At 61.4% G+C, this 12,730-nt stretch overlaps 1 protein-coding gene across 1 annotated transcript in view; it reads left to right on the forward strand.

Moving 5' to 3' along the window:
- Positions 1 to 12,730, forward strand: part of ZC3H18 (zinc finger CCCH-type containing 18) — a 48,917-nt gene that overhangs the window by 32,010 nt on the left and 4,177 nt on the right. The window contains 4 exon segments of the mRNA XM_077754186.1: positions 9,375 to 9,577; positions 9,707 to 9,821; positions 11,671 to 11,775; positions 12,685 to 12,730. Of these exon segments, the coding sequence (XP_077610312.1) occupies positions 9,375 to 9,577; positions 9,707 to 9,821; positions 11,671 to 11,775; positions 12,685 to 12,730 (469 nt within the window).

Genomic DNA, 12,730 nt, shown 5'->3' on the forward strand with positions numbered 1-12,730 from the left:
GGGAGTGCGGACGTGCTTGCGTTCCGTGTGGACGTTTACCCAGCAGTGGCTGCGGAGCACGTGGTAGTTGTATTTCCAGGTTTTCGAGGGGCCTCCGTGCTGTGCTCCACAGCGGCCCCGCCGGTTTGCGTCCCCACCAGCAGCACACGCGGGTCCCTCTCCCCACCCTCGCTGACACTTGTTACCAGCTGTGCTTTTGATGACTCCTTCTAAGAGGTGGGACGTGACACCTCCGTGCTGGGTCTGCATGTCCCTGATGGTGAGTGGCACCGAGCACGGTCATGTCCCTGCCGGCCGGCTGGATGTCATCGTTTGGAAAATGTCTAGTCAGGAATTGCCCATTTTTAAATTGGATTGTTTGGGTCTTGCTATTGAGTTGTGTAAATTCCTGACATATTTTGGATATTAATCCATCAGATAAGTGGCTTGCAAATACTGTTTCTTGTTCTCGTAGGCTGTTCTTTCACTTTGTTGGTGATTTATTTTGCTTTGTGGAAGCTTTTTAGCTGGTATGGTCCCACTGTTTTTGATCTTGTGTCGGTGATGTGAGTGAGACCCCGTGTCAAGGAGCTTTATTCTCGTGTTTCCTTCCAGGAGCTTTATGATTTCGAGTCTTTCTTCCATTTGGAGTTATTTTGTGTCCAGCTTCTCTCTACTGTACGTGGCTGGCTGATTTGTCCAACGCCGTTGATTGAAGAGGCTGCCTTTTCTCCTTTGTGTGTTCTTACCTCCTTTGTTATAATTGACTGTATACGCATGGGTTTATTTCTGGGCTCTCCATTCTGTTCCATTGATGTGTGTCTGGTTTCTGTTTGCTTGTTTGCTTTAAATAGTCTCTGCGCCCATCGTGGGGGTTGAACTCACGACCCCAATTGCACGCTCCACCGACCGAGCCAGCCTGGGGCCCTGATGTGTCTCTATACCAGCACCATGCAGCTCTGGCAAGTTAAGCTTTGTGATACAGTTTGAAATCAGGAAGCGTGGTTCTTGACCCAGCTTTGTTCCTGTTCAAGAATGCCTTGGCGGTTAGGGGTCTTTTGCGGTTCCACACAGTTGTTTTCTCTATTTCCAGTGGAAAATGCGCTTGGGATTTTGATAGGGATTTCATTCAGTCTGTATGTACATGGCTTCAGGTAGCGTGGACATTTCTCCTACATCGGTTCTTCCAGTCCGTGAACGTGGAATGCGTTTCCTTTAATTGTGGAGCCTTCAGTTTCTTTCATCAGTCTCTTATCATTGTCAGTGCGCAGGGCTTTCACCTTCCTGGCTGTGTTTTTTCCTAAGTATTTTATTTTTGATGCAGTTGTAGACGGGATTGTTTTCTTTGTTGTTGTTTTTCAGGTTGTTATTGTATAAAAATGCAACAGATTTTTGTATGTTGAGTTTGTGTCCTTTGTACCGAGTTCATTGGCTAGTGACAGTCCTTTGGCGGGTGAAGCTGAGCTCTCCTTCTAGGCCTGGCCCTCTGTGCCGGCACAGCTGTGTTTCCGGCATCAGAACTGTGGTCTTCGCTTTCAAGGTCGCTTCTGGCCTCAGCAGGACATTGGTGAGAGCACCGGTTCCGACCGCCCGCACCCTCCCCGCGGCGACGAGTTGCCCGCAGTAAACTTGCTATGTTTTTTCATACTTTCCTAACATCGGGCAGAATGTTTTGACAGCACATCAGAGTGACTCACACAGCCTAGATGTGGGAACAGTTCATTCTCCAGGAGACCCCACTCTGATGAATCTTTATGTTGCAGAAATCGCTCTGTACGTTACCGTGAAATCCATCGCTTCACTCCAAGTGCAAAGCTTGGTTTTGATCTTCCTGCTCCTGGTCCGTTGAAGCCCCTCCGTGAGCGCTGCCANTGTTGTAGGGTGGATGAAATTGCAGGCCGAGTTCTACAGACAGAACCAGTTCCGTCTGCTTTCCAGATTCGTAAAGTGGCTGTTTCCGTGCACACACACGTCTCGTCTCGGAGAAACACCAGACAGATGGGCAGATGGTGTGTAGGGTGTCACCTCTGCCCTGTGACTGGGGCTCCCAGATCATGTCATGAAGTCCATTCTTGTTGCTTGGTGGCTTATGAGCGTGTCTCCCCACGTTTACTCTCACTGCAAATCCCTGCCCTGCACGCCTACCAACACATCCTGCTTGCCTCTACGAAGCCAGGCAGCCCTCCAAGTCAGAGGTGTGTATTTCCAGCACAGGGACGCCTGTACACATGAGAGTGTGCTTTGAGCCCGGCGTGGGGACGTCTGTATACACAAATATGCTTTCAGAGTGCTGTTGGAGGAGAGCTGCACGTGGCTGTGTCTGTCTGTGCTTCTCATTGATGCGTGGGACACACGCCCCCCAGTGCTGCCCGACCCCCTCCAGGGGAGGGTACATGGGAGTCCGGTAGATCTGCTCTAGCGGCTTGGCCCGCACACACCTCACCCCTGTGAGAACAGCCTCCACGCACAGCCTGCATTCTCACAGCTACGATCTTCGGGGGAGGCCGGGGTCGGCGGGAGCGCGACTGAGCCAGCAGGGCGGCTCCAGGAGGCTCGACTCTGGTCCGTCCTGAAAGGAGGTGCGGCCCCCTCACCAGAGCAGGCAGGCGCGCGCTCCGCCTGCTTCTGCCTGGCTGGCTTCCTGCTGTTAGGCTCACATCCCCTCCTTTCTTCCCTGGACTGCCCCTTATGCTCCTGCGGACCCCCCGACAGCACGTCTGTGATGGCAGAGACCGGGGCACCCAGGGACTGGTTTGGATTCAGCCTGTCTCACCGGTGCTGGGGGGTCTTGAACCCCGGCTTGGGTCGCTCTGGCTGGAGCCCAGCCAGCCCTGCTACCAGCCTGAAGGGCTTGGGTTTCATCAGAGCAGAGTTTCCGACCGGGCGTGACCGTGTCCCCAGGAGGCCGGGTGTCCCCGGGGTGAGTGCCTGTGTGATCTCCCTTTCTCAGGAGACGGGATTTTACATCTGCAGCTGGGCGGCAAGGGTTTTCTCGCCAATGCCTGACACGGGAGACAGGCGGGGTCGCGTTCAGAGAGTCAGGTGGGCTTTTGTCTGTGCACCGAGGGGCCGTGCACCGCAGTCGAGGCTGCACCCGGTGTTCCTCGCAGAGCCAGGTGGACGTGAGGAGGAGCAGGCGATGAACTCAGTGTCGTGGGGGCTCTTCCACCTTGTGTGCGGCCACCCAGAGTTCTTACGACCCAGGCCCCCAGGCCCCAGACGGCGCGCAGACCCAAGGCCCAGCGGGGAGAGCCCTGGGCGACGACTGGCANCGCCAGCCCCCTGCCCAAGGCCCCCCGCCGCGTCCTGAGCTGCTCCGCTCTGAGCCACTGCTTGGTGAGCCGTTGGGGCTTCTCGCGAGCTTGTCATGAGGCCTCTGGGCTGGATGCAGCGTCACGTGTGACGTGCGTCTCTCTCTCCATTTAGCTTGGCCTGTGATTGTGGCTTTGGGGTCCTTGCCCGCTCCTGCGTCTGGGCTATTTCTAGNGCTGGGCGGGGCCCAAGGACGGGCTTTGGCGCCACAGAGGCGTCCGCCCCAGCGGAAGACAGCGATTGGCATCTCCTGGAGGGATTGCCCACACCACCTGGTATCTCAGAAGCCGCGCAGGGTGGAGGCGTGGTGACACGGGGGCGACATGGCGAGCCCCTCGTTTCCCGGGAGACGTCCCGCATCCTCGTAGGGAGCGTGGCGCCCGCCCACGTCTCCACGCCCTCTGAAGCCTGCAGTCTCCTCGGAGGGTGCTTGGCATCTCGGGCTGCAGGAGGCGTGTGTGCGGCCCGTCGGCGTCCGGTCGGGGGCGCCCCTCGCCGAGCCCGGNCCCGTCCGGACCGGCTCGGCGCTGCCTCCTCCCTTGCCAAGACCACACGGTGGGCTTCCTTCTGCTCTTGGTGACGCCCCCTCCCTCTCCCCTCGCTCCCTCCCACCCTGCCAGTGGCCGCGTGCCCGGCTCCTGCCGTCCGGCCTCGGCCGCCGCGGTGCCTCACCACCTTCCACGGGCTCCGGCGCACTCTGTCGGGCTCCTGAATGTGGGCATTACAAGTCGTGGCCCTGTGTGTGCCCGACAACACCCGGGCAGCGTCCTGAGGCATGTGGTGGCAGGTGCCCCCCCCCCGCCCCAGCTGTGTGACACTTTATGCCGCGTGCCCAGCCCGGCGTTCGAGGCTGCCTGGAGCTGGCTCCCCAGCACTTAGGCTCTGGAACCATCCCCCGTCTTCTCTCCGGGCAAGGCGCATAACCCGAATGTCACAGCTCTGGTCCCTCGTCATCTGTCCTGGGCACGGCTGAGCTGCCTGGCTCTGAGAGAGTGCTTGTATCTGGGGACATTTTTGAGGAAAAGTGCACCCTGTTATTCAGCTCCTTGAACCCCTGTCCCCTGGATTACCCAGGACTTGCCCACCTGGCGGCAGAGACGAGGAGGCGGTGATGGCAGCGTGTCGGGCACTCGGGCACATGGACGTCTGGTGTGGCGGAGTGGGGGGGTCCGGATGGACGCAGGCGTGGCCAGGACTCAGAGGAGGTGCCGGGGAGCCCCCTCGGGGACGCCACTCGAGAGGAGCCCTGGCAGCATCAGGACATGTGTGAGGGCCGCTTGCCTGGCCCCTGACTCGGTGCGGCTCTGTCCTCTGCTCCCCCAGAGGTTCGGGTCAGGGTGCGCGGGGGCTTGCATCTCCCTCAGGTTTACTTGTCCCTGATGAGGTTCAAGTATGTTTTCAGGGGTGGAGGGTGAACGTGACGTCCCCGCGTGCCCGCTGCCGGGGAAAGCCCTTCCGTCGACCTCCCCTGGAAGACCGGGCGGCCCCTGGACTTGCTGGGACTCTGGGGGTCTGCGTGCCTTGTGCATCAGGCCCATGCTGCAGCAGCCGTCAGGTCCTACGCGGGCACCGAGCTGGGGGGGCTGCAGGAGGGCTATAGCCAGAGGGAAGCCCGACTTGGGGAGGAGGCGGGCGTTCTGGCAGGAGGAAGCCCCTTCCCGGGCCGGGGTCCTCCCAGACAGGCGTGTGAACAAGTTAGGTCACTTGCAGCTCCCTTTTCCTGGATCCGCATTAGGGGCTCGGCCCTTTGATTTCAGAAGAACACCTTCTGCTTTTCACCTTGTTTCATCTTTGAGCTCACGCCTGGCAGTGGCTCAGCTCGGAGTTTCCAGACACCGCGCGGTCGCCTCTTGACGTCACCACCACCTCACACCTCTGGGGCCCATGGGAGGCGGGAGGCGTGTCGGGAGTTGACCTGGGCCCCTCTGTTCTGTTGTGTTCTGACGTTGGCGTTCGCAGTCCGGCACTGCTGACCTTTGCCCCTTGAAGTCTCTCCTCGAGGCCTTGAACAAAGGCTGCTACCTCCCAGGGAGATAAGCTTGTGTTGTAGCCGGACTGGGGAGGCCACTTCCTCCGAGGGACAGGAGCCTTGTTTCCCCCTCTCCCTGTGGAAGGGTTTATGCAAATTCCAGGCATGTTCCAGACTTGGCCTCCGTCACCTGCTGACCTGTTCAGCTGGGTTTTCCTCCCCTGCACACAGGGGCGGGGCTGTGGTCACACTGCTGCCTTCCGTCTCAGCGCAGTCGTTTGTCACTTTGTCACTGGCCGCCGGGTTCCCCAGGCCTCGGCCCTCCTCCAGGTGGCGTGGTGGCACTCTCTGAAAGGGGCTTCACGCTCAGGGGCCTGGCCTCCCACCCTCCCCAGCGCCCCAGCCGCGTTTCCCGGTGGGGCTTCTGCGAGCTCCTTGCAGGGTGTTCGGTCAGTCGTTTTCCCAAGATCACTTGCCATTAAAACTGATGGTTTCGGTCTTGTGTCCAAGTCTGAACCGGCTCCTGCCTGGTCTGGGTCCCCAGCTCTGCAGCCCCGCCCGGCGTGCCCCCCAGGCCGGTCCACGCTCGTGCCACCCGCACGGCTGTCTGCGTCTGGGTCCCACCTGCGCTGCTTACGTTTTCTGGTATTTTCACTTTTTAAGGTTAAATACGTTTAAAAAGGAAACATTACATTGTGTCCGTAAAGTAAGCCTGGTCATCTGTCTTAGCGAGTTGCTGTAGAAATAAAATCAAAAGTAAAAATGGTTGTCTCTGTACTAATTGGTTACAACTGAGACCCCCATTTGCCATGCTTTGGGGACCCCTGGTTTCACGGGGTCACTGCCAGGCATGGTGCCAGCCCATCAGAAGGCAGGCCCCCCATTCCGGCACCGGGGAAGGGGCAACGCCTTGGGAAGCCCGTACTGTCGTTCCCCGAGCGGAAGGGTGTCCCTGGCGAGCGACACGGACTCCGAGGGAGCCTCAGTGCTGTGGTGGGGACAGGGTCCGTTCCGCCCTTTCTCCGCTCTGCGGCAGGGGCCCTTGCTGCGGCCACAGCTGCCTCACCGCTCGGTCCCTTTTCCAGCTGCTTTGACGCCCCTGGTAGAGGGGCCACTCCGGTGACTCGTGGAAACCCGGCGACCAAAGTATTCTGATTCCTGTTGCATTTCTAGAATGAGATTAAGACAGGACGTGGAAAGGTGACGGCAGCCGGGACGGCAGGGTCAGGCTGGGAGTGACACACAGGTTTCCCTTCCTTCTGGGATCGCCCTTCTGGGAGGACGTGCTTGCGGGTTTATGTGGCAGCAGCTCTGGGGTTCGGGGCCGACAGAACAGGGACTTTAGGCTTCAGTTCCGTGTGTCCGTAGGGCAGCTTTAACTGCTGGTCATCGCTTCTGCTGTGGGCTCTTTGCAAGTAGCAGACCTTGGACTCGCTAGTGGCCCCGCGGGAGTCAGCAAGCGACAGTTTTTATATATCATGATGCGATGTGACAGGAAGTTGGCCACGGCAAAGCCAGGTGGAGGCCGAGATGCTCAGATGCTGGTGGTGGAGAATCCACAGCAGCCGAAACTCTGCCCTAAAAAGGCGGGACCTTTGCTGGCCCCCACGAGGGAAGACATGGGGAAATGGTAAGATGCCATCAGCTTGTTCTGGGCCGGCCGGAAGGCCGGGGTGGGGGCAGCATCTGCCGGCGCCGGGGCAGGACGCACCGCGCACGCGGGGGACTCGGAAGGGTGGGATTCTGCCCTGGGGACCTTCCCACGGGGACGATCCTGGGGGGAGGGGTAGCTGGGTTGTGGGACTCCGTGCACAGCAGAGAAGGCCCCGCAGCACAGCGCCCTCCGCCTCTGCTCTGCCCAACACGCCACAGACAGAAACTGCGCCTCTGGGCATAGAGAGAATGGAGTCTAAAACCAGAAAGCGAGGGGCGCCTGGGTGGCTCAGTCGGTTGAGCGTCCGACTTCGGCTCAGGTCATGATCTCACGGTTCGTGGGTTTGAGCCCCGCGTCGGGCTCTGTGCTGACAGCTCAGAGTCGAGCCTGCTTCAGATTCTGTGTGTGTCTCTCTCTCTGACCCTCCCCTGCTCATGCTGTATCTCTGTCTCTCAGAAATAAATTTAAAAAAAAACTAAAAAAAAAAAGTAAAAATAAATAAGTAAAACCAGAAAGAGAGAAAGGAGCCCTGGATCTCTGAGAAGAAAACCACCAGCAAGCACAGCTCCGAGGGGAGCAGGACCCGCGGGCCCAAAGGAGGAGGGGCCGGCTTGACGCCTCCACCAAACCTGAGTGAGAGCCAGGAGCCGGGACAGAGGCCAGACAGGAAGGGCTCCTTCCCACCTAAAGAACTTAGCAGAAAAGCAGCCAAGAGGGCGGCTGACCGCCAAAGCTCAGGGCGGCCAGGAGGCGCGGGAGACAGCCCTCCCTCCCCGCTGCCGCCGGAGGCTGCAGGAGCCCTTTCCACGTGTGCGGTTGTCACGGCTAGAGGTTTATCTCGCGTTTCCCTGGGGACACGGGGACCCAGAACGGTCGAGGACGAGGCCAGATGGGCGCCTCGTGCTGCTGAGTGTGCGCAGGTCGGTTTTGCTTTGGGGACAAAACAACTTACCAGGATCTGGTAAAACATTTATTTCCTTTGACCCACCGTTTCCACTTCTTAGGAACCTGCCCCTAATTAGAGGAAGCAAGTTGTGCATAAATATATGAGGGGCCGTCTTAATGGTGTTTGTGGGTTTAAGTTAGAAACAGCTAACGGTGTAGAAACGCTGAGGTGGTGTGATGCGTGGCGTGGATTGTCACACGGCCCAGGAAGAGCTCGTCTGCACCGGCAGGCGCCACGGAGAACCTGCCGTGGTTGCGCTGTGAGGGGTGTGCGTGCCCACGCGGGCGTTCGTCGTGGCCGACAGCAAGGGGGGCGCTGCGGAGGGTAAATAAATACTGGCCGTCTCTGGAAAATGAGAGGACAGGATTTGTATTTATTTCCTTGTTTTTATTTTCTGTGTTTCTGAGAACTTTTCCATGAACTCTGTGCTACTTGAATGAAGAAGTGTATCCTGGGGCCAGCAGACAGCTGCTGCTAGTTGTCTGGGATCCCACACTTCGGCTCCTTCTGAAGTGAGGATGTTTTGGTTTGTGGGCCGTAGCCGTGGGCACAGGGCGCCCTGGCCGGTGCCGGGCCTCCTCCCAGGGGCTGGCGAGGCCCCTGCGCCCGCTTTCTCTCTGCTCCGAGCTCCCGGTGTGCTGGGGCTCTCCGGGGAGGACTCAGCCGCCCAGCCACCTCCCACGCCGTTAAGGAGCGCTCCTGGGTTCTTCCGTCCGAGGTCTGCCGGCCACCAGACCGCGTGGCTTTCACGCTTTAGCCTTGATTCACTTCCAGGCGGTTCTTCTGCCCACCTGTGGTCACCACGGATGCAGCCCCACGGGGACTTGGGCTTGTCGGGCCCGGCCGGGACCCTCACACTGGCCCCCAGCCCTCAGTCCTGACGCTTGTGTTAATGGCTGTCACATAGGAGCACCCCTCTCTGGGCCACTGCTTGCTCTCTCTCCTCACCACCCCCCCTTCTCTCTCTCTCTCTCGCTTTGATCAGGAAATTCCATGGGTGAATTAAATCAGTCTCTTTAAACGGAACTCAATAAAGGAACTATTTAAGGCTTGAGTTTGAATATTTACCACATTTCTAATGTGTGTGAAAACACAAAGTGCTTTGTTACCCTTAAGTTAAGTATTAGCTGTACACCCGCTGCGCGCCAGCCCTGGAGGGAGCGTGCTGACGAGGCCACCTCTGTCCCTGTCCTCCCCAGAGTGTGTGGCGTGGTGGGGAACGTAGGAGTTCGGTAAGCAGTTAACGCCCCGAGGAAAGTAAGCGCGTGTGGTGAGGCGCCCTGAGGGAGGAAGGCGGGCGTCCCCCGGCAGGACGCGTGCGGCGCAAGGGGAGGCTGTTCACGGAGCGAGCTCTGCTGCCAGGGGACTGTTTGCCGCCCCCGGAGGTGGCCCTGGTTTGTCAGGCTTCTCTTGACTGAGGCACTTAGGCCGTGAAGGTTGCGCCTCCCAACGCTTTACCCAACAGCACCGTCTCGGAAGCGGTCCCAGAGTCGCTAACCTCTGTGTGATTTTAGCCGTCAGACTGAGCCACCGAAGAAGGAGGCCACTGCTGCAGGCCCGCAGGTGAAGCGAGCGGATGAGTGGAAGGACCCCTGGCGTCGGTCCAAGTCTCCCAAGAAGAAGCTCGGGGTGTCCGTCTCCCCCAGCCTGGCCCGGAGGCGTCGGAAAACATCAGCCTCGTCGGCCTCTGCCTCCAATTCCTCCAGGTAAGGAGGCCGCCCCGCGCCGCCTGCCGACACGCAGTGGGGCGCAGGGGGCGTCTGTGCAGACCGCCTGAAAGCTGGGGTGCTCGAGCGCCGGCGGCAGACGGCACTGGAGCCTCACCCCCCAGACGGGCGGTGGGGAGCAGCCGGGGCCCGGCGAGCCCGGGGNTCGTCCCGCTCGCGCTCCCGCTCGTCGTCCTACAGCTCCTACTCCAGCCGCTCCTCCCGGCACAGCTCGTTCTCAGGCAGCCGCTCCAGGTACGTCGGGGGCCGAGCGTGGGCGCCTGGGCCCCGCGGCCCCTGCCNCTCCATCGTCACGGGAGGCTCCGCGGGACGTTCCTAGAAAGACCAAACAGCAGGTGTACTTTCCCCGTTGAAAACAGGCTCGGAATTTTAGGGAATTCTTCGTCGTCACTTGTGTAGGAGCGAACTTGTTCGTCAGTGTAACGGACGGGACCATCGGGGGCTGTTTCCACTCTGGTCCCTCTAACCAGGGCCAGTGGCCTGTTCCCGCCGCCCCCCACACACCCGGGGCCGGGGCCGCCCGCCTGAGTCCCTTCTGCCTCCGTCCGCTTGCAGCTAATGCCGCGAGGGGAGCACCACCGGCTCCCTTTTCTCTTCCCTCGCCCCAGTCAGGGCTTAGCTCGCAGAGGAGAGGTCCGGGACCGCGGGAGGCGGGGGGGGCTGCCCAGCACCCACAGACAGGCCGCCGCGCCCCGAGATGTCATCATCCCAGTCGCTGACCGGCACCCGCACAGGCCACACGCGTGTGCACACACACAGACCACGCGCACACGACACTTCTCTGGCAGTGCATCACCACACGCTCTTGGAATAAATCGGCGGGTCCCACAGTAGCGCCCCTCCCGGCAGGCCGTCACGGGGATGATTTGAGCAGCATCAGGGTCAAGGGCAAGGTGCCTGTGCAGGGCAAGGGGAGTAGGCTGTGTGGGTCCCGCTTTCTGGGGACGTTGTATCTTGTGCTGCCCGATGCTGCTGAGAAAGGGGAGCGTCTGCGGGGTCAGCGAGGTCTCACAACCTCGTGGCCAGGGGTACAGTACCCACGGGGTGCAGGGGGAGCTGCCGCTCACGGGGCGGTCAGGGAGAGCTACCTGTTGGAAGAGAGGTGGAGGGTGGGAAGGTTGCCAGCCAGGGCAGCTGTGGCAAGAGAATGTGTGCATGGCTTCGTTGGCACGGACGGGCGGTGAGCTCTGGGCCTGAGGCCCCGCTGAGAAACTGGGAGATTCTGGAAAAGCTGGGGGGGNGGACGGGCAGGAGGCCCGCGCTGCAGTGAGGCGTCCCTGTCACTCAGCTCTGCAGAGCCCACACCCGGGACCGGTGTCCCTCGTCAGCTTCAAAATCTTTTCACTGCGACGTAGACGACTCAGCGGTTTCCACAAAGTCAGCTGCACGTTCTTGGCCACCTGACCTTCCCCTCAGGTTGCCCGCACGCCCATGCCACCCGCAGACCTCTCCCCTACACACTCCGTAGTGGGCGGTGGTGCGGGGCTGGCGGCCTCGCTAGGCCTTCCTTCCCGTGGCCCCAGCCGCGTGGGCGTGAGGACGGGAGGGCCGGGCGTCTGTCCCGCGCTGTGGCTGCAGACCCGCGCTGTGGCAGCCGCGGGGGCCTCACGGTGTGGGAGCTGTGGCTTCTGCGGTTTGGCTGAAGACGTGGACGGCTCCCCGTGGTCTCCCAGTCGGGAGGGATCGGCAAGCCCGGGAGCCTCGGGGGGCGGGGGGTGCTGGGTCCTGGGCCGGAGTCCGCAGCCTGGCCAGCGCCCCTGCCCTGTCCCTGCTGCTGACACCTGACGCTGTCCCGGCGTGTCCTCTGGTGGGAACAGCCTCCCCCTGGACCTCGGTGCCTGGCTCCCTCGCCTGATGTCCCCCGGCAGGTGGGGCTGTGTGTCTCCTTGAGGGACCCCAGCCTGGTGTCTCCTTTTCCTGGTGCTGTTTTAGGAGAAGACCAGGAACACTCAAAAGCCATTTTAAATCTGAGGCGGACAGAGACTTGCAGTGACTTTCTGTGAACGTAGGCAGCGTCCCTGACATTGGGCACACGTGGACCCGGGCACCGCGACGCCCCCTCACGTGTCTGTTTGCTCCCTAGGTCCCGGTCCTTTTCCTCGTCCCCGTCCCCGTCCCCAACGCCTTCCCCACACAGGCCTTCCGTCAGAACCAAGGGGGAGCCGGTCCCGCCTCCTGGGAAAGCAGGGTAAGTGCCCCGTGGGCCAGGCACGCCTCCCCCTCTCCCTGCGCTCTCCCTCGTTCCTCTCTTCTCACTGTGAAGAAGCCCCGGGGAGGCCCTAGAAGGGGGCAGAGGCGCCAGGGGGCCAGGCTGGGGGGGCCGCGTGCACAGTGGCGCNCAGGATGCACAGGAGCGCCGGCACCCGCCGCCCCGGGCTCACCGATCGCTTCTGCTGCTCCCGGAGGGGGCGCCGGTCCCCCCCACGCGTGCGAGCCCCACAGGGAGCACTGCAGACCCCACAGCGCCTCGCGTCGCAGCGCCCTGGCGGCCAGTGACGGGGCACGGCCGGGGCGCGTCTGAGCACAGGGGCCCCCCCCGCTCGCTGTCCTCGCCGGCCACGCCGCCGCCGCTCTCGCGAGCGAGTCCTCCGTAGCCCTCCGTTAAAGCGAATGGTGCTGAGGGATACCTTACGTCAGGGGCAGCGCAGCCGTCCGAATTGTGCCACTGGATGGACTTAACAAACGTGAGGCCGCCGCGGCCCAGACGCACGGGGCCCGGAGAGGCTGTCCCCGGCCGGGCCACACAGGAGGGGCCTCGCGGGAGGCGGGCTGCACGGGCAGCCTCGTCCACACAGAACGTGACTCGCCCCTGACGCCATGCCAGGCGATGTGCTTTTTGCCCAGACCTTGTCCCCGCTGACCCCGTCTGCCCGAGGACGGCAGGGTATCTCCCCGCTCCGGCAGGGGCGCCAGGCTCTCAGGAGCCTCTTCTCTGCGGCGGCGTGGGCCCCACGCGTGAGCGGGCCGCGCCCCGGGGCAGCCCGGGGATGTGCGTCCCAGCAGGCACGGCGCCGGCCCTGTCCTCGAGGTTCCTCAGAGGGCCCCTCCTCTCCCCGCGTTGGGCCGGGCCTGACCCTCCCTTCGTCTCCCGTCTCAGAGAGAAGTCCGTGAAGAAGCCAGCCCCACCTCCAGCGCCTCCCCAG

This window comes from Crocuta crocuta, unplaced genomic scaffold (genome assembly GCF_008692635.1).
Source record: "Crocuta crocuta isolate KB4526 unplaced genomic scaffold, BGI_CrCroc_1.0 scaffold61, whole genome shotgun sequence".
Classification (NCBI taxonomy): Eukaryota; Metazoa; Chordata; class Mammalia; order Carnivora; family Hyaenidae; genus Crocuta; species Crocuta crocuta.